General features: G+C 43.0%; 1 protein-coding gene across 5 annotated transcripts in view; it reads right to left on the bottom strand.

Moving 5' to 3' along the window:
* The window catches only part of kat6a (K(lysine) acetyltransferase 6A), a 52156-nt gene extending 45081 nt beyond the window's left edge, over positions 1–7075 (bottom strand). For 2 of the 5 annotated variants that reach the window (XR_004341118.1, XM_032577647.1), the window contains exons 1-2: positions 6915–7074; positions 3827–5291 (exon numbers count right to left, since the gene is read on the bottom strand). Coding sequence is in view for 4 of the 5 variants with exons in the window: in XM_032577647.1 (XP_032433538.1) it covers positions 3827–4516 (690 nt within the window). In the remaining variant the exon portion in view is untranslated. Of the gene's footprint in view, positions 1–3826; positions 5292–5382; positions 6647–6721; positions 6827–6914 lie in introns of those variants that run through there. The other 3 variants (XM_032577651.1, XM_032577649.1, XM_032577650.1) reach the window with 3 other exon arrangements.
* Positions 7076–26591: the final 19516 nt, after the last annotated feature.

The following is a 26591-nucleotide window of genomic DNA, read 5'->3' as shown; positions in this document are numbered from 1 at the left end:
TCCACTCGCCCTCTCTCATTTCTTTCCCCTGGAAATCATATCTGCCAGCGATCATGCGAGGCGATGATGCGCCAGTGGAGCGCCCAGCGAAGCAGAGCGCACGGGTTGGGGGGAGGGAGGAGGGAGTGATTACGCAACAGCAATCTCTGCCTTTATTTGTGGCGCACAGTTTAATCTTTTTGACACATATGCCGCTCACACCGGCGGCGCGGGCACTAACCCACGCCGAGTCGGCGGCGATGCTGGGAAAACACAACGGAGCGGCGACAAGAAAAACGATCAGATTGACTCGAATGCCAACGTCCGGAACGCTGCGGCAATTTTGTGATTTTCTCTGAAGGCTGAAGGGCGCTGGAGGAATGACTGACTTTTGTTTCCTTCTGGAGTGTATCTGGTATTTTGGGGATGTTTGATAGTGAATAAGGAAATGAATCCCAACAGGGACCTGAAGATATTTAAACTTTATTTTAGTGGGTAATATCTTTCAGAGCCATTTATAAAAGGAGTGCTGGTTAAAGGCGCACCGATTGGAATTTTCTGGTCGATCGCCGATTTTTAAAAAGCCTGACCAGCTGATTCTAACTTTGGTTGATATCAATTTTTTTTTTTTTTTTTATAACTTGTGCTGTCAGGTAGACTTAAAAAAATAAATAAAACCAGCTCAGTTTGAGTATTTTTTTTTCTTTGAAATACACAGCTTTGTACAATCGTTTCAAAGTCCTTCTACTAATGATAATTTGATGTTGATGTGTGAAAAGATGAAGTATTTCTATTAAGTATCACCAAAGTATAATTTCACAACATGCTGGACATTCTTCACTTTAACTGTTGTTTTGTGTTGGAGTTACTGTTTTGCTCTCTTAATATGAGTTTAATCTTGTAATTAAAGATGTATATATTAGCTTCTTCCTAATATTCAGTCATAAAGTTGAAATAAATAGAAACTTTAAAACACATTTGTCAAAGAAGACAACAGGCCTTGGACTCACTGAATTAACCAATAAAAATTGATTTATCACCCAGCCCAGACTTTACTGTCGCAGAGATTGGTTTTGCATGCAAATCTCGGCCAATAGGCCAACATTTAGAAAATTGGGGCCAATCAACCGGTTGATCGGTGCACCCCTCATATCAGTGTGTATGTTCTGTGAGAACCAAAGAGTACAGCTTGTGTACATAACAATTTTTGAGCCAATCTGCTGACTTTCAGCACAGTTTCACACCCAAAAGCAAAATCCTGTAACAACTTGTTGATTCGTTGAATTTATTTTTTATAACTGCAAACCAGCATGTTAAAAGTACAAACGCATTACTTAAACTAATGTTTGCCTGTCCGGCTCCAGAGAAACGGGTCGCTCTCCGTTTTCCCCTAAGAGAGTCACCATGTTGGTCTGACCCCGCGTGACCCGCGGCCTGCTCTCTGGGCTAATCCTCTCGTCTGGGTTTGCGCGTGCGGCTGTTGGCATCTTCACCGTGTTTGGCACCCCGGATCTTAGACAAAGCTCGCAGCGAGCATTGGTAAGGTCGACGACGTCTGGGTAACGGGCCGATAGCGGAAAGCGCTCAGGTAGATTTAAGACGCGGTAACTCGGGGTAACGGGTGTGCTGAGGTTAGCAGACGGCTGCTCTCTCTGATCAGGTTACAGAGGTGGGTGTGTTCCCTCTCTCCTCTGTCGCCTGCATGTCTGCCTCCCCCCCTCTTGTTCTGTCTCCCTCACTTTCCTCTCCCTCCTTCTCCTTTCAGAGGCCAGAAGCTTGCATCATCCAGGCCTCGCCCTGTGGCTCTGCTACCCGCCACCTCCTCTTTTCTCTTTCTGGTCCGCGTTGCTTCCCTTTTCCCTCGCTTCCCTTCTTTCTTCTTCGCATCTCCTGACAGATGCTGACAGGGAGCAGCCGTGCAGCTGGTCTGCGCTCGCTGCAGGAGGCTGGGAGCCACATGACTTTCTAAGCCTGACCTCATCTTCCTCTTTTAACGGGTGAAAACAAGTCTGCCGGCCGCGGACGAAAAACAAACAAGGCATACCTGTGAAGACATTACTCCCGCGCCTGTCTAAAAAAGAAAAAGGAAAAAAAAAAGCCAACAATATGGCAGTGGAATAAAACCTTTAAAAATACAGATTTGATACCAAACGATTTGGTGTTGATGATTCACGTCCCAGTTAAACTGCTTGATTTTTAAATTACTCAAAATTATTATGTGAAAACTGGAGTTGACTTTTTGGCAGCAAAAAAAAAAAAAATTTTTTAAAAGTCGATATCCCCTGACTTCAAACGACAAATACGTTTTAAAAGCCTGACTTCTTTAAAGTTGGTTTTGCAGATCAAGCTCATGTTTTTGACCCGGTTGTATCCAAACCGAGTCATCCTGTTTGGTTTAAACCAGAAACTTTTACCACACGAGCCGTTTTTGCCCTCGGTCCGGCTAAACCAAACCTGTGTGGAGCCACAAATGTTAAATAACCTTTCATAAAAAACATGGAAACATTGTCTTCTATCAGATGTTGATGTTAGTGGAAAATGGTTGAAACAAAAGGAAAAAAAAACTCTTAATTTTGATGAGAAAAAAAAAATGGTATGCCCGATATATCGGTATTAGCATTGGTATCGGCAGGTATTAGCAAGGATTTTAAGATATCGTATTGGTCTGATAGATAAAACTGCTATAAAACCGATATTAACATGTTAACCGATACATACTTCCATCATGCCACCATTTGTTTTTGTGAGGAAGGGTATGAGGTCACGTAATAGTGACGCAGCAAAGGATTGTGGGGAATTTAACTGAAGCAAAGAAGCAGTGAAGCAGTGGTGAAGTTGTTTTTTTCCCCAGCTGTCGTAGTAGCAGTAGTGAAATATATACAATATATACTGTATATATATATCGGTAAATATCAGTTATCAGCCATAACCCCAACAATATTGGGGAATATTGGCCCAAATTTTCAAATTGGCGCATGCCTAAAAATAAAACAAATACTTAAATATTACTAATAGTCATGTCATGCTGCTGTCAAAATTTAATGCAGGTTGTATTCCATACATAAAACTGCCAAAATCTACATTTATTTGTATTTTCTTTTAAATTTGTTGGTCCTGCACTGTTTTAGCAAAATTATTAAGAGCTAAAATTGTGGTTTAAACCAACTGTTTTCAATGTTTGTATCATAATAGTTTGACACCAGGAATAAAAATTGCTTTACAATTAGCTTGTTTCACTAAACTTTGCTTCAGTTATTAGCAATACTTATCTGTCCTTTAAAGCTCAAAAAATTCAAGAGACTCAACAGATAAAATTGTAAAACGCAACAATATGAGGCACTAAATAGACGTCGCAATAAGCAATAAATCGCGTGATAAATTAAAGCAAGCTCAATAAATTTCATTTGAATGATTTATTTTTTCTCTTTTCTCTCACTTTCTAACAAAATCTGAATGATAAAAGTCTTCAGTCTGGTGATTTGGTCTCAACTATCCCTTTTTTTGAAACATGATTTGGTTTACAGAGACTTCATAATTCATTTTATTTGTTGTTTCTGCTGTTTTCTTTATCCTTTCGGATATTTCAAATGTCTTCCTGTTCCAGTGTTAAATATTCATTCGAATTTAAAGTTTGTTGAGCTTTGAGAATGTGTTTTTATATTATTATGCCATTGTATTACTACATAATGGTCTCAAAAAAACAATATTATTATTGTCTATTGCAATAACTTCTGGAACAATTTATCGTCCAGCAAAATTTGTTGTGGTGGCCGGCCTGATGCTAACTGGCGTAAATCTGAAAGCAATGGTGTTTACGTCTGGACTGAGATGCCTTTGGTGCCATTACCTTGTCCTTCTCATGAGGAAGCAGTCGAACGGGCGGCAGCGTTTCCAGAGACACCGTCCCAGTCCCGTCGTTCTGGCAGCCGCCGCCTCCGCCGCGGCTCACCAGCTGGAAGGTCTGCCCCTGCTTGACCACGCGGCCGTGCGCCACCGCTCTCTTCAGAGCCACCCTCAGCTGCTGGTGGAAGAGGCCGGCTCCTATGGAGCCGCTGCTCGACAGGTAGGCCGCCACGTCCGCCTGGCACTTCAGGAACCGCTCCACGTTCTTCAAGCTGGAGCCGCCGGGTTCGTGGAGGCCCTCCAGTGCCCGCTTGATCAGCTTGTTCCAGTCGAGTCCGGGTTTCTTGCCGGAGTGCGAATGAGACGTGCCGCCGGCGCCATTATTGCTGCCGCCTCCCGCTGATGCAGCTACACCACCTCCCGCGCCGCCGCTGCCTTTTGGCTTTGGCAGAGACAAGCGCCCAGGGTTGTCTGGGTCTTTGTAGGAGTTGAGGCCCTTGTTGGTGACCTTAAGGATGGTGCCGTCCTTGACGCTGAGCTCCAGCTGCTCCAGAACTGTCTTGCGGTCCAAACTGTGGGACATCGACACCGCATTGCAAATGCGCTCCTCCGACGGTCGCTGCTTCTGCTTCTTGACCTTCTTGATGGCCTCTAGGATCCATTGGGTGTAAACCGGGTTGGCCAGCTTCACCATAGCTGCGGCCTGGGCAGATGCAGTGGCCCAGAGGCCTTACTGCACGGACCACAAACAAAAAACAACAACAATAACAAAAATACAAATAAAAAAAATTGATAACCGTGAGCCAAGTAAATGCCTGGCCTGCGCCGTAGCGCCGCCGCCTCTTCTTCGTCCTCAACCAGCTTACTATCCCTTGTCCTGGGGCCGCACAGAGAGTCCCTCAGAAGCTGAGTATGAGCAACGCGGAAAGGAGCTGTTGATCATAGCACAATCTCCCCCGAGCCAACCCGCCGCCTGGTAAAATACGGTCCACCTGCCGCCCGCTGCTAACCAGGTGAGCGTGCCTGGCAGGAAGCAGGAGGAAGTGGAAAAAGCAACAAATCTTTAGAAATGAAACTCCCACAGAGCAAAAAAAACAACAACAAAAAAACAGGCTGATTTCTTAATTTAGGGGGTAGAGCTCACAGTCACAAAAATAAAGTCCTTCTTCTGTTAAAGTGTTAAAAAAGTCTGTTTTCTGCCAGCGGTGAAGTAAACACGTCGTAGTGCGAGTTGACAGATTCGATCCAGGTCTCCAGAACATGAGATTAGTGTTACAATGTAAAGAGAGGAAGGAAGCAGAATAGATAGCTCCAAATCCACGTTTTTTTTTCTTCTTCTCTTGTCTCCACTTGTTCTTCTTTCACTGATGTGGGATTCTCATCTGTGGAGTGGAGGAAGTTTCTCTCCACAGGGGAGAAGTCAGCTTTGATCACCTTCACGTCCACTGTGCCTCAACAGCTGATAAAAACTGTAGAAAACATTGAAGAGAAACAAATTGTCAGAAAACAGACAGGAAACAGGTAAAAAAAAAAAAATTATATATATAGCAACAGACCTACATGCAACTTCTCCAGATTTTGTTACCTGCTAGCTATTTCTTTCAACAATGCAAAGATTCACCTTCTGTCAGGTATGTTTTTAAAACAAGCATGCATATCCTGAATGGTGTTCGAAGTGTATGATTAAAGATGGTTAAAAGAAAAACAATAAATAAAGTTCTTAAGCAGTCTGAGCTACTATAACACGTCTGTTGGATCAAACCACACTGGCCACATCAAACTTACTCAAATCCCTAAGCTTCCTGCTTCTAATAGGCTTAATATATCCTATCCACTAATGGTTGCCCTGATGGAAAGATAGTACCGTTCACTTCCCCTGTGAGAGTGGTCAAGGTGTAATGCCTGATCGGTGTAAACAAAGCCATGCTTTCCTTTTCACATAAACAATTCAAAGCTGCGAGCGGAGCTGTGATACGTGTGAACATGCTAATTACTCAAAACATCGTCATTACGGGACAATACAAAGTATATAATTGAGTTTTAATGTGGTTAACGCTAAACGTCGCTTTATATAAAAGGTGCTGGGTGACAGGGACAAATAAAACAAACGAAACACTCCTGAAACCTGGACAACCAGGTCCAGCCACCTGGTCAGCTGGGTTGCTAAATGTAAACACCATGTAGTCAAACGCACACACAGCTAGCAAACATTAGCTCACAGGCTAGGTAAAAGACCAACCAGAGTTTGTTGCATTGTTAAAGGGTTATTATTACGTTGTGTTATTCAATTTTAATTACATACTTCCAGTCTGACACGTATTTACAAACAAGAGTCCCCCGTTAACCGCTGCTGTTTAGGAAGCTAACGTTGTAGCCCGCGAGCTAGCGTTACCACGGTGTTACTAACGTAACTCGCTAACCCGAGACGTAAACAGCATGTAACAAGAGAAAAGCTAACACTCCAGCGCAAAAAGACACAACATTCCCGCTTTGGTGGCAATTTCCAGCAACTCAAATAAGACGAGGAATCCTATTCTGAATGTCATGATACTAACGTGAGACTGCGGCCTTTATATAAGAGGCACAATGCAACTTGCAGACGGCCATCTCGGCTAGCGGGCAAGTGCAACACTGAAGGTATCTGAGCGGCGGACTCTGCAGCATTCTGCTACGCGGCCTAGTTCTCTGCACACAGCACGGGCGAACAGCCTCTGCCCGCTAACACACCGTCCCTGCAAAGCGGGTCTCCACCTAAGCTGACTTCCTCCCTTCACCAACCGCTGTCTTGTGTCGCTCCAAGCCTGCCGTGAGGGGGAGAGACAAGGCCGCCACAGCGGAGCGCCTAGGCCTTTGGTTTCCCCTCCTCTCTTAGCCCCCCTCCACTCAGCCACCCACCCACCACCGCGAGCACCATCCCTCCGTACCCCTCTCTCCCGCTACCTCTCGCGGTTCCCCCTGAAAGCCAAAGCTGGTCCGGTTCTGGTTTCCGAGGGAAGCTCGGGTGAAGCTCACTCTGGTAGAAAAAAAAAAGACAACAACAAAAAAAAAAAACAAATCTCCTCAAACCCTATCCGACTTCCGCTGTTACTCACCGGAATTTCGTGTCGAGCCGCTGCGAAGAAGGTGCCAGAACCGTGGGGAACGAAGACAACAACAAGGCTAAAAATGCAGCCAGAGGACCAGAGGCTCTAGAGCCGACGCCATCTTTGAGTGAAATAGGAGCACGGCTGTTGGGGGAGGGGGGAACAGTGAGCCGTCAGGCAGGGCCGAGGGACCGTCTGCATGGTGCGAGGCGCAGATCCAGAGGAAGAAAAATCCACTGCAAGGCGCGGGGGCGACGTGCTGTTGCTATGAGAGGGGTGTGGATAACGCTTGAGCACATGAAATAGAAGAAAGGGACAGATGGTGGTGGTGTTGGAGGGAGAATGAAAAAAAAGAGAGAGATGGTAGGTGCTCATGCAGCAGAGATTCAAGGGAGCGTCTGCCTTTCTCTTAAAAGTTAACGTTAGAGGGTATTTAAAGATCAAAGTAAGACACACTTCCTCTCTGCAGTGTGTTGTAGAACCTGAGCATGTTTATTTAACTGGACTGATCAGATGTTGCGGTGTGCAGGTATTTCTTACAGTAGACATGATGGAGCATGTTATTTATCTGCCAGTGCAGAGTAGTTTGCTGATCCATTGCTGAACACTGTTTTATTATTTTTCCCTTAATGGGAAAAACAAATAATATATGCAAAATATCTACTACTGGTCCATCAAGGTATATTCAGAGATAATACACCCTATATTAAAATAATTCATGAGTCTTTAAAGCTGCCAGCGCGATATCAGATACAGTATCTGGTGGCAGGTGGAAGCAGCATAATGTAAAGGAATCTTATTGCATTTGAATCTGCGCTGTGCTCGATTTAATTGTAATACCCATCAAAGAACCCTCCAACTAATTCCATGTTACATTCCTCAGTTTTGCATTCTGCTGTGTTGCACACAAAAATGGAACAACGGCCATTACTTGCTAACATACAATATTTATTGGGGGACAAATGTTTGTCTTCAAACATTTCTTACCTAAGATCATTTGCAATGTCCATCTGTAGTTGGGCAATGATGAAAATAAAAAAAAAACATATATAATACAAAGTGAAAATTTTGAGGTAAAAATATAACCCAGTTAAGAAACTACAATAAAAAAATAATGGCAGATAATACTCTTTGGGACCTTAAGAGAACTTGTATTCACACGGTACCAGTTGTACCCTTACAAAGAAAAAATTGTTTAGGCTTGAAAGTTATGCTAACACATTCATCATTGAAAGCACATTTAATAATTAGCGCTACTTGTGAGCTGAGAAAATGACATTAAATTTGGCCTCTCCTCTACTTCTATAAATCTTCTGAATGCAAAAAAACCAACAAAAAAAAACAATGGAAATGGAACAATGGTGGAAATGGGGCCTCTGAATGAAATTCTGCCGAGGGCCTCATGGAATCTTTTGCCAGCTCTGACAAACAGCTACATTGTATATTAAATATTTTCTCAGCCCAGACACATATCATTAGCTTGATACGGTTACAATGGACCTTACCAAGCTCCGCCCACAACCGACCTAGAAAATCCCACGTGACCGCAAGTCTCACAAACAAAGCCTCGCGGCGACTCGATTAGTGCATCATTTCTACCGAATTTTCACAATATATCAGCTACTACAATGGACAGAGGAACTAACAAGTTCATGTCATATTCTTTGGATGACATAACGCACGTTGTAGCCGCGTTACTACCTAATATGGGCATCAGCCAATGGCCAGGTGGTAAGGGGCCGCTTTTCATTGGCTACGCACGTGACCACGTAGAATGGGCATCAGCCAATGACCTTACCACAGGGACCGCGTTTCATTGGCTGATGCCCATTCTACGTGGTCACGTGCGTAGCCGTCTCACAAACACACTTAGCTTCCCGTTAGCTAAGTACAGCATAATGGCAGAACTGATACAACTTCTACACCTTGAAGCCTGTCTGCTACACAGTCTTACGTTAGCTAAACAGATCAATATGCAATGTGTCTGTATCTGACATACACTAAAGATTTTATTTTAGCAGAAAAGGCTTTGGACTAAACTGCTACTCGTGTTAGCCACGTTAGCACCAAGTACAGCTAGTCAATCAACCATCGCTGTGTTCAGGGAAGCGCTGATTAATAATCGAGAAATAAATATCAAGCCTGGAAACTTGATACCGTAACGGACTGAATGTTATGTTTTTAACGTAATCTTTGCTCGTCATGCGGGGCGCAGGCGGTTGCCACGGTAACAGGTGTGCTTAAACTACAAAGAGAGAGAGAGAGTAAAAAGGTAGGAGTGGTTTTGAGTTGATCACCTGTTCGGGTTATTTTACCTTTGTTTCCCTTTGCTGTGGCGCATTACAGCCGCTGTAGTTTCTAATCGTTGGACTAATTACCTCGTTCGTTTGTGAGTTTACGTCATTCACAACAAACATCAAATAGAAGAAATATATTTCATAAAATTTTAACAAACAAATGGCTTTTACTGTGGTAATTATGTGAAATTAAATTAATTATATCCCAACTTCAGAAGATTTGCCTTTACCTTTACAGAGCTCTTTGGTTCCTCCTATCAGTCTGTAGCTTCTCATATTGACATCATCAAACCAAATTTCAGATCCACCATAACTGACTGACACCTGCTGGCCTCAGGTTTGCAACCAGCTTGTGACTGAGAAACCAGTAACCTCCTCCCAGATGATGACAGGAACTGGTTAGTTCCTCTGTCCATTTAGTAGCTGATATATTGTGAAAATCCGCTAGAAATGATGCACTAATCGAGTCATGTTTACATAGAAACAACGCGCCGTGAGGCTTTGTTTGTGAGACTTGCGGTCACGTGAGTCGGTTGTGGGCGGAGCTTGGTAAGGTCCATAACTCATAAGCTGTGAATATTGTACCTCAATATGTAAACGATGGTGTATTTGTCAACCTGTCTGGTGTTCAAGTTCTCTTGAGTACTCAACAGTTTCAGAGTTATATCTGGGCCACCTCTGCAAATAAATGATGAATACTTTAATGTTTTGCTCAGATTTAAAGCAAACACAACTGATGACATGTTTATTTTAATGAGGAATAGCACTACCTCTCAGAAGGGGTTAATCTGCTGTGAAGTCTGTAGTAAGAAATTAATCAATTGATCACATGATAAGTCAAAATTAACTTCAGAATTTCCATTGCTCAATATATTTTAAAAGGCAACTTTGTTTGCTCCCTTTTTATTTATTGTTTTTGGCTGTTGCGTTTTATTTTGGATATTTATTCAATTCCAGTTGTGGTGTGGAGTGTTCTTTTCAAAATCTAAGTGTATTATTTTCTGAGAGGGTGAACTTGCATTATTGTGCCAATATATTATGCTTGAAAATTATCTCAAGACAACAATATTATCATTCATTGCGATAATTTCTGGAACAATTTAATCATCCAGTAAAATTTGAAATCATCACAGGCCTACTGTGGATACTGTAAGTTACTCTCAACTTATTAGTTTAATAAAATGCTCCAAGCCTGTGCTAATCTTGACACCTGTTTTGGGGAATCTGGCAGCATATCTTCATTTTCTATTACAGCGTAAAGCCAAACGCTCCCTCCGTGGAAATTAAATTATCTCGGGCTTTGTGTAAAATGATGTGTAGAGCAGTCCTCGGAGACGGATTACGGTTTCTTATAGGGAACAATTAGAGTTGATGTTTTCCCATGTTGGAAGTGTCTTGTGAGAGGGTGAGGCCCTGTCAGCGCAGGCGGTGATCAAATAAAAGTGGCTGAGGTCACACTTTACCTCGCTGTTTATCCCCCTACGCTTCTTCGGGGACGGATAAATCACATCCAGGACACTAATTATAATTAACGGCGGTGTTATTACAGAGATAAATAGTGTGAAGCGTTAACAGTCGAGCAGCTATTAGTGCACCTCCTGAGGACTCACGTTACATTTAGTGTACACTAGGCGAGCCAGCAGATGGACAATACTCGGGAGAAGCTCGCGCCACTACGACCGTGGTTGCCGGCCATGAATAAATAATACTGCGGTATCATGATCCGTGTTCACCGTCGCACCACAACGGACACGGGTGGTGGGGTGAAGACAGGGCCGGACCAAGTCTGTATGGGGTCCTATGCAGGTTTTATTTGGGGCCCACCATACCAAAATGTCAACACCAAATACTTTATCGTTCCTAAGCTTTTTTTATGAGTGCAGCGTACCTGCTATCGTTAGCATTGTTTGTAATTGGCTCACATCATGCCGGTGTTGTTATCGCTATTGACTTTAAAAAGACCTTTTTTTTACGTTTTCGAAATGCAGAGTGGCGTTTAAGTGTGTCGTATTAGTTTAAGTATTATCAGCTGATAAACAGTGAATTTATAGTAAACAAATTCACAAGTTTATATTTATTTTCCCAAATATAGAGGCTGCAGCCAACAGTAGGAAGAGATTAACGTACCATATATGTAACAACTAGAAGAATAATAGAACAGGTGTGTCAGTGATACATCCATCCATTTTCTTACACCCTTGTCCCTAGTGGGGTCAGGAGGGGTGCTGGTGCCTACCTCCAGCGAGACATTTTGGGCGAGAGGCGGGGTTCACCCTGGACAGGTCGCCAGTCCTTCGCAGGGCAACACAGAGACAGACAGGACACACAACCATGCACACACACACATCCATACCTAAGGAGAATTTAGAGAGACCTGACTGTGGTTCTGTCCGTAGTACCTGGAGAGAACTCCTTGCAGAAAGACCCCAGGCCGGGAATCAAACCCAGGACCTTCTTGTGCAAGGCAGCAGCGCTACCATCTTGTATCACTGAGAGTGAGACAATCGTTATCTAATCATTAGAAGAGTTGTTTTCTAAAATCTGACATTTGGCCAATGTTGACCAGAGTTTCTCGCTTCTAATTGAAGTGGGGACGATATGAGATTGTCATGGTGTGACAACTTTGGGTAAATAAACTGCAGTTTCTGTCATGAAATGGTGGTGTATGGTGGTGAGGAAAACGAAGCAGGCTCAGGATGAGATGAGATATGGTGCTTTAATAATAATCCAGGAAATAAACACAGCCCAAAAATGGTCCCAAAGCCGGGCAGCACGGCCGAGCTGAAGCCAGGGCTCGACGCCGGTAGCAACCGGTAAAAGAGGGACGAGAAAACAGACTGGGCACATGGAACGTACTAACGCCAAGAGCGGCAAATACCGACAAGGACCCGACAAAGACACAGAGACACAGGTGACACTAAATACACAAGAGGTAATCAGGGAACGAGAAACACCTGGGGACTAATCAAAGGGAGACAGGACAACACGGAGACACAGATACACAGGAAACTCAAAATAAACACACAGAAAAACACAGATCCTGACAGTTTCACTCTATTGTTTATTATGATATATTCATTTAAAACATGATCCAAATATGTCTTTTTTGTTTATTTTTAATTTAAAGCCTTTTTTCTTCTTACAAAAAAGAACAGTTATTCCTACTGCTGCTGGAGAATAAGACGTTAGTTTAACAGTTATTACAATGTTGTCCATAAAATGAGTTGTTATTGGGATTCTCTTCTCAGAGGTTAAGTTCAGGCGGACCTCAGGCTGCTTATAGGCCATAGCTGGTGGAAAGCAAACTGACCACTTTTCCTTACTTTTCCCTACTCCCCAAATCACATTATTTATTGTTAAATAAATCATGTCACAATTATTTATTGTTATCGGAAACACACCAAGCTGTAGTTTTAAAACCTTAACAGTAGTTACACGAGAATTCCTTTAACCAATCAATCAATCAAATTTTATTTGTATAGCACATTTCAGCATCAAGGCATTTCAAAGTGCTTTACATCATATCAAACGCAGAAACACAATGCAACATAGAATCAACAATCAAAACACGACATTAAGTCAAGTTCCATCAATAAATTTGTAATTGATTACGTTTCAAATACAATCCTAAACAGGTGGGTTTTTTAGTCGAGTTTGCATCCATAAAAGGTTTACCTGTTACACTCCTACTGTGTTATATGGAACAAAATACCTGTTGCTATTTTTATTCCCACTCACGCTCACAATCACACAGTTTAAAACAATGTAAACAGCATTTTAATGGTCTTCTGGCACGAGGCTCCGTACACCTCTTTCACGGAATGTCGAGCAGGGACTCCGTCGTCCCTCACGGATTTTTGTGCAATTCTATGGTACCTGTTAGTGTCTAGAATTTACAGGGTTTGTGTTACGCGCAGTGACCCTTTAGTTGCTCAGCTGCATCTCCTGCTGCTGCTAAGCATCCGCAAACCATGACACGTCCACCTCTGTGCCTTTCAGCTAGCGTGAGCTTCCTTCCCATCTTAGGCTGCATTTGGCTTATATCTGAAACGTCTCCTGTTCGGGTTTTCCAAATAATTCAGTTTTACTCTCATCTGTCCGAAGAACATCACTCCAGAAGTCCTCGTCTTTGTTTACGTTACTTGTGGCAAACTTTAGTCTGGCCTTCATGTTTTTCTAGAGGGAACAGAGCAAACCAAACTAAACGAATGAAGGTTTAAACAGGGCAATCGTTCTTCAAAATGCTGAGTCGTCACGTTTTCATCACAGGGGCCTGATTCGAAGCGCCTGTGTGACAGTAGTTATTTTAAGTGAGAATATACTGTATGTTTGGGTGTCCTGATTTATTCTTCACCAGAAATTGTATATTTGTACTTTTTTTTTTCTATTGTTTGAGTGTTTTAATGTTGTTCAAATTGCTATTAAATATTCCTATATTCAAATGTCAAACATTCACCATTGTAAGTACTGGCGGAGAGGGGAGTTAACGTTGAGAGGAAGCCGAACATATGAGGAATCAACACACAAACAGTTCGGCAGAATAATGACGCCACAGAGTTTTCCCGACATTAGATAGCTATAATCTAAAGCTTGGAGGGTGAAACGAGTCATTCGTTTCATGTTGCTTCTTGCCAGTAAAACAACATTTGAAATGCATTAATACATTTGACAGGAACAATTCATGTTCATTAACATTTCAGGAAATGGGCCAGAATTAGCCAAAAGGCTAGTTTTCATGTGCTGTCCCCGATCAATGGGTAATTCGTCTTGCTAAAAAAAAAAACAACAACAAAGGTTATACAAAACAAGGTCAAGATGACTTATCTACACAAACTCTGTCTATAAATACAATCACTTCAAGCAGCAAATACAAGACAAGGGGGAAAAAAGTATAAGAAATCAAATTTAATCCTTCATCTAGATGGGAAAACACAAGTGGTCACATGAAATTCATAATTTAGCTCAAAGCCGTAGCAGTGGGTTTTTTTTTGTTTTGTTTTGTTTTAACAAAGCAGAAGGAAGCTAATGAAAAGTCATCTAGTGTAGCTCAAATAACTCTTCAGGACAAATAACTTTTCAGGAGCGGAAGGACGACCGACAGCATGGAAACCTTTAAAACAAACCTTGACTGACGTAAAATGTGATTTTCTATTTTGGTAAATTACAGCATTCTTGAAAACTGGACAAGTTTCCAGTTTGCATTTTTACGCACTTAATACGGCTGAATGGACTGGAGGCTCCAGACACTTGGCTTGTTTTCAGTTTTTGGAGGAGAGAGGGAGACGAGTAATCCTTCGCTTCCTTTCATCCCCCTTAATCCGCCTTTTTTCCATTTCTGTTCTCTGAGCATCCACCTGCTAGGGGCCCTAAGGCCCCCAGCAAGGCCCGTCAGTGTCCACCTGCCCCCCGTGGCCCTCCCCTCTCCCCTTCTGCACACACACAAACCCACACACACACACTCCGTCCACCTGATGCACAGCACTGCTTTCTGCCCAACCCTTAAGGTTTAACCGCTGGACATTTGCCAGCCTGAAGTAATAATACTTATTTGCTTCTTAAAAAAACAATATGAATGAATCTGAGCTCACTTTATTGTTGCTGCTGCGCTTATTTATCGTAAGCTGGATATAAAAGCGTTCGCCGGCGGTCCGGAAACCTCGTGGCTAATGCATATAAAATATGGTGGGACCAATTTCCTTTAAACTCAATAAAAGACACTGTTTACAAATTGAATCTGAAAAGATGTCTCCCGTATCACCGAGACCTCCTGGAATCTGGCCAAATTAATATTGAAATTGAATCCTTGGCAACTCCGATTCCTCTCTGTACGGCTAAAGTTTTAATTAATGAGGCTCAAAGTGCTGGAACTTATCAAATCGGTCTGGCGATATATGAATAAAAAGAGGAAAATATTTCTTTCTGACTTCTCACGCAATAGTTTGTCTTCATAAAATAAAGAAATATGAATATGTGTGTGTCTTACACAGTGAGAAATATCTGAGTTGCTTGCTCTCCTTTGCATAAAACAAAACAAAAAAACCCAACTGATTTCGGAGATATATATATATATATATATATATGTATATATATATATATACATGTATATATATATATATATATATATATGTCTGTGAGTTCGGGTCCGGGACTCCCTTCTTTTCTGTGTGAAACCAGCAGAAAAAGCTTCCTGCTGGGACTGGCTGGTTGCCAGGTCCCCAGACCCCAATCCAACCATTCCAGCCATCCCCCAACCCCCCAAAACCCCCAAAAAAAGAAGAAGAAAAAAACTCACCTCCCCTCCCATCCTGAAAAGAACTGAAACACACAACGGAAATTTCCAGGGCCTGTACGCCCAGGAGCGACCCCCCCACCCCACCCCTTACCCACCACCGTCCGCTAACACCAACCACCAACTCCTCCATCCTCCCTCCCTTCCTCCCCGTGGCCCCTGCTCTCTCCCTCTGCCATGAATCCGAAGGGACAGAGAGCAGCTGGAAGGTGAAGTGCAGCTTGCTGGCGCTGAGCTGAAAGTCAGGCCAGACACCTTCAATCTTAACCCCCACCACCACCACCCAAATCCCCCCACCCCATCCCCGGCCTAAAAACAAAAACACCGACGCCTTCACATTTAATCAGAGGTGCTTCAGAGGGCCGATTAGGACACTTTTGCTCCGCTCGAGTTTCAGAGGATCAGTGAGGGGAAACGTAGAGGACTACTTTGTTTGCCAAATCAATTGTTCTCCGGCGGCTAACTGTTGTCTTAAGTGGATGTAGATTTCAGAGAACGAGGCCGACAAATAGCTCCGAGGAGAGAGAGTACAGCGGAGGAGGAACCGGCTGAAAAAGGAAACACCCAAGAAACATCTGCTTCTGACTTCTCCAGCCGCAAAACACCACCTATCCTGAAAATCAGTAGGTCTACAAGTGAAAGAGGACAAAAAAATAAATAAAAAAAAAACACACAGATTTTAAAGGTAAACTGAAATAAAAAATTTTTAAAAAACGTGCAAGATGGAAGCAACCGTAGGGCCTACTTTGAGGAGATGAGTTTAAAGGTAAACGGATAATAAAAGGATGAGCCGGACATGTGGAGGAAATGGAGATTTGGGGAGATTTATCGAATGTTTGATTTTAATAAGCACAACAACGGGGAGCTGGGCTGCTAAGTTTAGAGCGCGGCTCGGAAGGAGACGGGAATCCGGGTGGGGTCCGAATAAAACGTCAGAGGAAGACGTTTCAGTCACATTCCACCGCCTGCCGCACAAAAGAGGAAATAAATGGCACCAGATTGGTCCTGTTGATACTTCAATTAGCTGAAATCAGAGCAGATTCCAGCTAAAGAGTAGCTCTGGAGATGACTTGTCTTAAAAAGAAACTGTTGTCAGAAACAAGCAGACTTCCCCTCCCCCCATATTTGTTGGAGCTAAAAACCTCAAATGTTCAGTGTGTTCTATTAGCATTTTATGTGATAGACTGACACAAATATTTACATTTGGCTGAACTCTCCCTGAGTCAGAACTGACGAATGTTACACTGAATGGAGGACCTAGGTCTGGATTTTGACTGGGCCGTTTTAACACACAAATAGACTTTGATCTAAAGCATCCCATCGTCGTTCTGGTGTCGTTTCTGCCACCCATCAACTCTTCAATGTCCGCGATGAAGGAAAACGTCCCAACAGCATGATGCTGCCGCTAACATGTTTCATCTTGGGGATTGTGTGTGTTTTGTTTCCATTTGACCAGAGCTCCTCCTTTCCCATGTTCGCTGTTGCTCCCAGAGCTTTTGTAGTACGAGCAGAAAACACGACTTCTTATTCTTTTAGCCTCGTTTTGCTAAAATCGTGCCTAACGCACACATTGCCCCACCTGAGCTGTGAGCTTCCGCAGCTCCTCCAGAGCTGCCGTCCTCCTCTTGGCTGTTTCAGCATCCATTCATTTACTGTGGCGTTGCGTAATTTGACACTTTTTTAAATACATTTGCTTGATGGAAACTTGATGGCAATTTAAAAAAATAAAAATAAAAAAAATAAATAAATAAAAATTCCGTATCAAAATTGGTTTATCTTGCAAAACAGCGACGGAAATACTTTTTCCACATCACACGAGTCACACGATCAAAAACGGGACGTTTCCGCCGGCGCAAACCCACGAAGAAGAAGACGACAGGAAGTAGCTGGAAGATGATGGCGTGTCGTGTTTTTTAATGACTTATCGCGTGAACAAACTTACAATTGTGTGATTTTAATCATGTTTTTTTTGTTTCATGTAAACGCTACAGTGGTGAAATTGTGTTTTTTGTTGTTGTTGTTTTTTTACATTAGCGGAGCATCGACAAAGTTTTCGCCCATTCGTAATGGAAACGCAGCTTCACACCAATTCTCTTCTTTGCCGCCTGCCAGTTTAGCTGGTCGCCCCCCAAGTCTGGGTTGTGCCAGACTGTTTCCATTATCAGATGACCGGTTGCACAGCGCTCTGCACTCTGTTCTCTGATTTCTGTTTATAAACAATGTTCAAAACCACATATTCTTGCTCCAGAAAAAAAAATAAAAAAAATGCTACGGTCTTAAAGAAAAATCTCACCAAGTATTTTTGTCTAGTTTCTACTTCAGATAAGTCAAATCTAACTTGAAAGTAACTCTTTTAACAGGACACGTGAATTTGTTTAATTATTGAACATAGGTTTTAAAAAAGTACTAGTTGAACTGGCAGTTTTTCTCGATATACGTCAATAAATCTGCCACTGGAGCTTTTTTAGGATCTATATTTACTTCGAACAAGCTTCTTTACTTCAAATTCGCTGCCAAGTTTCTTGTAAGCTTTTCTTGTCTTATTTCAGTTACTGTGCACTTGAAACTACACACACACACACACACAAAAAAAAACTTGGTACGATTTTGTGTTTTTGCTGTGGAAATAAACACAAATCCAAAAACATGCGTGGACCTTTGTGACTGACAAATGTAAACAAGCTCAATTTGTGACATCTGTGCAGAGGGGCTGTAGTGTCTGGTTCAAAGCAGCATTTTTATTTTCTATTGTCTGGAAACGTGTTGCTGACTGAAACCTGTCAGCAACGTGTTGCGTTCAAGTCTCTCTAATTAATCAAACATAAAACCTTGCTCTTCCCCAAAACATCAGACTTTTCCAGTTAACTTTTTTTCCCTCCCAGTTTGAACAGCTGGGTTTCAGGTTTCCTTTTCTTTCTTCTCTTCCTGTCTCTGTCACCCACACCCACCATATTTTTTCTTTTCTGTTTCTTTTTTTTTTTTACAGTGCTGATCACTACTGCTGTAACATGAGCCACTGCTTTGTGTTATTATTCCCCAGCGCTCCGTGTGACTGTCTCGTTCTCCCTGTGGTCTCCCAGAATGAGCGGCAGCAGCAGCAGGTTTGACACACACACCCACGCACACACACACACACACACACACACATAGTTTAATTCCTCTGTACTCTGTTTGATGCAATAACTACAGGAAGGAAAACCAATAAAAAAAGAGATGGTCACACTTTAATTAGCTGCTCTTCGTTTGGGGACGTTGGTTTATGTCCAGAATTGGTCATTTACTTGGTTACATTTATTTGTGTAATTTGTTTGGGAGGGAGGGGGGAATTACTTTTATGGGTATTTTCACTACACTGTACTTTTTACCTTTACTGTAGTAATTTTTTTAATGAAATATGGCTACTTTTACTCGAGTAAGCGGGTAGCTTCTCTGAATTTTTTGATCCAAAAATTCACCAACGACATAAGCCTGCCGTTTTCGTTAACGTTTCTTGTGAAAGAAACTTATTTGCAAAAATGTTTCTTTTGTTATCATGTTACTTGTATGAAATATTCTCCACCCTTACTCTGTGCTACGTTGCCTCTAGCAGAGCCTGTGGTGAATGCTAAGTGTAGTTAGTAGTTAGCGTAGCCACCGATGACGGCGGATAAACAGTAACGGTAAGTTCTTTGTCCGCCGTTACCAGATTGACCAGCATGCACGAGCATGATTGACGGCGCTAAGACCCTCCTCCTGGCTCTGATTGGTTGTTTTTGGTCGGGAGCCATGCATTTCTTGAGATGACAATACCAGCACAGGAAAGAGATCAATCTTTTCACAGGTTATTGGTCTCATGACATGGTGATACTTTTAACTAATATGGAAATGTTTGTTTTTTTTTAAATAAAAGCGACATATCCCCGCTTTGTGTACTCCTAATGCCAAGTACATTTTTACTATTACTTGAGTAATTTCTTGGATGACTACTTTTTACATTTTCTTGAGTAAAAACTATGTTGAGATAGTTCTACTCTTACTTGAATACAGTTTTTGAGCACTCCACCCACAACTCCCCATAACCCTCTGGTTATGTTCGCCCTTGTTAAAGGGGCAGCATCGTGTAAAAGTCAATCTTTTTAGCTTTTAAATCATGTCATAATGACTAAAAACCCACCTGTTTAGAATTGTATTCAAAATGTAATCAATTGCAAATGTAATGATGGAACTTGACTTAATGTCATGTTTTGATTGTTGATTCTATGCTGCATGACTTTGTGTTTTTGTAGTTTGTTATGATGTAAAGCACTTTGAAATGCCTTGCTGCTGAAATGTGCTATACAAATAAAATTTGATTGATCGATTATAGAAGCTACTTCTCAAACACTAGTAAAAACCTCGTTAAAGGGCTACTAGAGGAGCGACGACTTCACGAAGGCGTCGCTTCAGAAAACGCAGGAGTTTTTAAATACGCAGAGGCCCAAATTCAAGGCGTTGAATCAGGAAGTCATATTTCTTGTAAGTCATGGTTGATATGTCAAACTTTTTTAAAACGACTGAAGTCAACATAATTAGCTGATTGCTTTACAAAATGGCACAATGCGCTTGGGAAACACATAACGCTGCTCCTTTCAGCCTCAGGAGGTTGAGAAGTTCTGCACCCGCAGAAGGTTTCTCTGCTTTCACACAACAAACGGAGCTCATCTCACATGATGCCTCGTTCGGCTCTCCGGACCTCCCACGTCGCACACCGCTCCTTCCCAGAGTGTCACAGCGTGTTGGAGCGCAGGCAGCAGCACCGGCAGCAGCTCCGCGGTGTTTGCAGGGCAGGATGCGCCGCAGACAACAATGCCGGCCTCCGGAACACACTCTCTCTCTATGACACACACACACATTCCTGTGGGTCTGGTCCTCCTCAGTGGTGTTGGTGTTGGTGGTGGTGGTGGGGGGCTACAAGCTCCTGCAGCTCAGCGAGCTTTGTCCATCACCCCCCACCTACCTCCACGCTGCTGCCCTGTGACCTTTTGTGCGCTCATATACTCAAACAACAAGCCGTTCTCGCAGCAGAACATTAAGACCTCTTCAGTCTTAATGTTTGTCCCGGATCGGGGGGGATTTATGTCCGGAGGGTTCGTGTCGGTTAATGCCGACGTGGAAGCAAACGATGGGCCATCTCTTGATCCAATCAGAGCGACGTGTATTAAAAGCCGGTCACTTTATAGCCATTTGTATTAATGATGCCACTTTGGTGCTCCGCTGCAGGGTAACGGGGGATCAAAACAAAACAAAAAAAAAAAAAAAAGAAGTGTACATTCCCATGAATAATCTCCCCAACCCTCTGCGGTGGAGCTAAACTGCATTACGCAGGCAGTAATGATCTCCACTGTTATTATGTAAACTGTGATGAATCAGTTGTTCATTCAATACGGCCCCTAATTGGCTAATTAGATTTGTGTGTGTGTGTGTGTGCGTGTGTGGGTGGATGTGTGTGTGTGTGTGTGTGTGTGTGTGTAACGATGTGCACATTTGTCTCCGCGGCCTGCAGTAGCAGCAAGAGGCGACAGATGGAGGACATTCTGTAATCATGTTGGTCTTAAATGGAAATTGCAGATTTTCCTGAGAGACGTGCGATAATAAGGCGGCATGCGTCTGCAATCGCATATATGACGCGGGAGGTGATGAACGCCTCTGGTGCGTTCAGGGTCACAGTATCTGGCGCAGGTGGAGGTGACGGAGGGGGTTTTGCTGTGTTTTCCATGTGGAGGGAGAGACAACGATAAGTGCAAGCGGAGAGTGATGGTGATGTTGGTGGTGATGATATCACGTCTCATCCATCCCGGTTTTTCCACGTGAACATTTTGCTGCCTGGAAACAGTATGAAGCGCCGCGTGAGCTGAGTTTCTCCTTATTTATTTATTTAGACTGTAAAGAAAAAAAACATTTTCTCTGTTCAGTGGAGCAGTTGGTGTGTAAGTATCTTTGCCATGATGTGAAATGTTTCACATGTGTATCTAGGTGTTTATTCCATATAAACATATATATATATATAAGAAGGTCCTGGGTTCGATTCCCGGCCCGGGGTCTTTCTGCATGGAGCCTGCATGTTCTTCCTGTGCATGGTGGGTTCTCTCTGGGTACTCCGGCTTCCTCCCACAGTCCACAAACATGACAGTCAGGTTAATTGGTCTCTCTAAATTCTCCCTAGGTGTGAGTGTGTGTGTGTGCATGGTTGTGTGTCCTGTCTGTCTCTGTGTTGCCCTGCGACAGACTGGCGACCTGTACAGGGTGACCTCGCCTCTCGCCCGGAACGTTAGCTGGAGATAGACACCAGCACCTCCCGACCCCACTAAGGACAAGGGTGTAAGAAAATGGATGGATGGATGGATATATATATATATATATATATACACACTTCAGGCTGGGGTGGGTCTCACTGGAACGTTCCCGTCCGTTGGTGAACGTGGAAGTCTCAGAAAATTTCTAAGTCCAAACCTCCAGCATGGAACAGGGTCCATGCTAGTTTGCAACTCTCACGTCTTATCACTGCCATGTTTAATGTCAACGTCTGACAAAGTCACACGTTGCATAGCGTGGTTAATTTGTTCCAAACCAGTAGATGAGAACATACACACGATTCACATTTTATTTTATTTTGAAACATTTCAAAAGTTTGCATGACACTTGGATGGAAACATAACTAGTATGAGTTTAGTTTTGGTTCTGAACCCCGGTTTGTGCACCTGTGCCCTGATTACTGCCTTAAAGGTTCTGGATGTGTTCTGCCTTCTGCGTCTCTCCTGTTGTTTCCCCCTTTACTGTCTCCCTCTCGATACTGTCCTGCGGATGAAACAGTCACTGGGAAACAGAGATACTCCTATCCTCTTTTGTTACAACCAGTTTGTTGAAGTCAGAGTCACTGAAGAGGATCTCCAAGGGAACCACCCTAGCCTAGTAATCTATTACATCCTGTAATAGATTACCGTTTGTCCTCCCAGATCCTGTCTGTTTCAGAATCTGACCTGAGATTCAATCCCAAGAAGGAGCTGCCATCCATTTTGCGCATTCTACTTGACTTGTGTGATGCAAAAAGGGTTTCCATTGCAGTTTTTAAAAAATAAACTGACTCTGATACGGCCAACAGGACCACCTCAGAACTTTTTATTGACAAACGAGGTGGTGTGCTTCCATCAAGCAAATTTGTTTTCAAAAGGTCAATGGACATGCAGCTAGGAATCGAATTTTGGTCTGATTTGAATCAGAACATCTTCCTCTACGTGTTTGCTATGCCCTCCACATGACAAGGCTTATGCGTCGTGTAGTTCAAACAGAACTTTCGATGGTTTTGCTTCAATAATGACTTTCTTGTTGCAACTCGTCCATAAGGACCAACTTTGTTTTGTGCAGAAAACAAAGTTGGACTAATATCTGTCCTGCCTGAAGTGTGCAGCTCATGTGGGTGAACACACCAAGGTGGGCAAGGGAGAGTTTATGGTTAAGGCACTTCTTAAGACGATTTCTAGGAAATAAGGAAAGTACATGTGCAATACATTGTTACAAAAACAAAAAAAGAAAAATAGAGTTGAATTTTGTTCTATTTCACAACGAAGCACTGTTTTGTCTTGGTCTATCACATAACACGCTTTTAAAGTACATGGATGTTTGTGGTTTAGCCAAGGCCAAGCGGCCAAGTTTTCATTGAAGCGGAGTTTACGCTCACACCTCGAATGAACTGGAACAAAAATATCGCACGTCCCAAGAGAATAAACTCGAAGGCATTTCTGCCGAAGAGTATTCCAGAAATGTTCTGGTGTCGCTGCATGCGGCACAACAGACGTCTGCAACATTTGGCACAGAAAGAGTGAAAACGTGTGCGAGTACCGCAGGGTGTCGTGCGAAGGATCGTCTGCCGGGGCGAGCAGGCAGAACCGGGGAACCGGGTTCTAGTTCAGCAGATGCTCTCCAGGTTTGAAATGTGAAAACAGTTGAGCGGAAGTTATCATCGCCGTACGATATCATCGCTTCGGTTTCATGTGAGCCTTTGAAAACGATTTCAAAGCGTCGCCGCAGCTGCGGGCTAATGCTTGTGGACAGCTGCAGTTGTGACCAGAGGTTTTCATTTTTCCAACTCTGACATGAAAGCTGAAATAACTTTGGTGTCTTAATGATTTATTCGAGCCGTTCTTTCAGGATAGGAGCTATTCTCTGCCAAACAACTTGAATTATCTTTTTTAAAACAAAAGCAAGGTGGACGTGTAATTTATAGGGCATTTTCTCTACTATGTACAAAAGCTTACGTATGTACAGTACAGACTGAACTGTACAGAACAGGTCTGAACTGTACATACAGTAGGTATGGGAAGTATTCAAACCCCTTTCATTTTTTCACTCTTTGTCTCATTGCAGCCATTTGGTAAAATCAAAAAGAGTTCATATTATTTCTCATTAACGCACACTCAGCATCCCATATTGACAGAGAAAAACAGAAATGTAGAAATTGAAGCAAATTTATTCAAAAAGAAAACCTGAAATATCACATGGTCATAAGTATTTAGACCCTTTACTGGGAGAGTTAAAGTTAGCTCTGCTCTAGCTTAGCACAAGCTAGGCTAGAGTTAGTCAGAGTTAGCATGAGCTTAGCTAGACTTAGCTTAGGTTTAGCTCAGTTAAGCTAATTCTAGCTTATTACTACCTTCTGCTACAACTCTGAATATGGCTGAATATTTAACCACTCTTTTTTTTTTCAGATTTGGTAGGGCTCATTTACATTGACTGGTTTCCTCGTGCTTGAAATTAATTTGGAAGTTGTTTGCACCACCATCTCTAACTGGGTGCTGACCAGCGCTACGCTTGGCCTCTTCAAGCTCAGCTGAAATTTGCGGCTGTCGCTAACAACAAGCCACACACGGCTTCTGGTTTTATGGTCAGACGACAGGAATGTTTAGAGGCGTCAAATTCAAAAACACAGGACTGGCTGTGAAGCATGTGGGGCGTTCCTATCGGGTGACTGTTTGAGCTGCTGCAGGAGGAAATTCATTGGCTGGAGAGCACACTAATTGGAAACACCTGATTGGTTCTTCACCCCTATATAAAAGCTGCATTAGCGAGGTAATGAGCCTGTCCCTTCCCTCTCTGTCCACGATTATCCTCCTGGGGTTTGGTTTGCTTCATTTAACACTTACTCATTGATATGGCTGACTTCACTCACTCCTCCAAATTAAAACTATTAATTCAGTTGTTTTCTACAAATAGCATTCTTCTGTCCCTTCCCTCTTTTTTTGTCATAATCCTTGAGCCATGTTGAGACACACGGTGGTGGCAGCATCATGCAGGAGGCCTGCGTTCAAGCATAATACTGAAGGAAGATGATGACCGTCACTTCCTTCAATCATGACTTTATTTTTAAGAGCTGGTTTACGCATGGATGGAGCTGGATAACATTCAGATTTTGTCTTAATGTTATCCATTGCCAGGGGTGTCACTATATTTTAAGGTCAGGGGGGGCTTAGCCCCCAGGAGAAGCACAGGGTGTGAGCATCTATATCTACAGTATATCTAGCGAGTATAAAACTTCTCAAACAGCACCAGAAAGTACAATTCGATTCAATTCCACTTTTTTAAATAGTGTTCGTGGTAATAGAAACCTCCTCTACTACAAAATATGTATTCAATTAAAAAAAACAACAAAAAAAACATAACAAAAAACCCACCAAATCATTTAGGGAGACTCCAGCATAAAACAGGTCTATTTACGGCACTGATGTCGTTTGTGTCTTCGCCAGGAAACTAATAAATTAAAATGATCTCCAACAGTGACACACAAGAAGGGGCTACATATTAAGCCAGAATGATGCCAAACATTTGCTGAGCTGACGGCGACTCGTTTGGTTTCTCTTCAACCTTCAGTGTTGTTCAAACTGACTGAAGATCCTCCCGGTTTAAAAGCATCTACCTATAACATCATATTTACAGGAATGTGAGGATATGCAGACTTCTGACTGCAGCTGTACTGTGTTTCATGGCAAATAATATACAAGTGTCGCTCGCTCATTTCGTGCCTCGCCTCCACGCTCTTGGAAACAGAATCAGCAGCGGCACGTCACGACAGGACCGAGTCACAGCCAGTCCACTCGGAGGCGACTGGCCTGTGAACTTCCCGCTCCGAGGTCATCACGAGGTCAACTCAACTTAACCCCGCTTCTGGCAGTCGGCACTGCTTCTCCCCCCGAGGCTGTGAGTCCTTCGCTGACCCAAAGAATCCCAGAACAACAAACCCTTCTTCTTCTTCTCTTTTTTTTTTTCTTACTGCGAGCGTGGGGGCCTGGAAGTCATCACTGATACTGGCAACAGTCAAGAGAGCTTGGAGGTCATCAATAACGACTCCATTTACTTAACACCGACCCAAACACCTGCTCATTCATCACGGCCGACACACGTCAGCCTGGTTCATTTCTCACACGAGGAACCCGTCAGCCAGCGCAAGTTCTCGATCGGGTCACCTCCGGGGACGGGTTCTCTGCAAGCAGAGCCGGGTCAAAGCCACTGCCTGGCGGTTCTCCCCTCGCGTGTTGGCTGCGTTTTTTCCCGCACGGCGGGGCCAGATTGTCACTGATTTCCCTGCGTAGTCTGACGAGCCAAATTCAGCACCGTTTATATTGTTTTGACATTACAAGCAGGGGCGCGCGCAAATATTTTTTTTTTGGGGGGAGGCAGGTGCTCGAGTGGATGGAAGGGGGCCACCTTGTGAGGAGTAGAGCCACCAGCTGCCTTAGCAGGGTGAGATTTATTACAAACGTCTGGGAGTCTGGTTGTGCAGACTTTTAAAGACAGAAATGTTACATTGGGCCACACACACACTACATGGTAAAAACATAAAAAGTGAAAAAGCATTTTGGAACTGCGCGGTTTTTTTTGGTCCACAGGTTCTCTAGCAACACCTACTGTCCATCTGTGCCTGTCCCTGACCGCAAGTACTGTGGCTTGTACCACGCACAAACAGTAATAAGATGGAAAATAAATGTCTTCTATTATAATCAGACAAATACCAATATGGTTAAAAAAAAAAAAAAGCCAATGTGTTTCCATTACGATCTAGGCTCTGCAGATCTTCTCCTTGCAGTCAAATTT

This window comes from Xiphophorus hellerii, chromosome 12 (assembly GCF_003331165.1).
Source record: "Xiphophorus hellerii strain 12219 chromosome 12, Xiphophorus_hellerii-4.1, whole genome shotgun sequence".
Classification (NCBI taxonomy): domain Eukaryota; kingdom Metazoa; phylum Chordata; class Actinopteri; order Cyprinodontiformes; family Poeciliidae; genus Xiphophorus; species Xiphophorus hellerii.
Note: the sequence above shows the minus strand (reverse complement) of the source record. Positions and strands in the feature narration are given on the sequence as shown.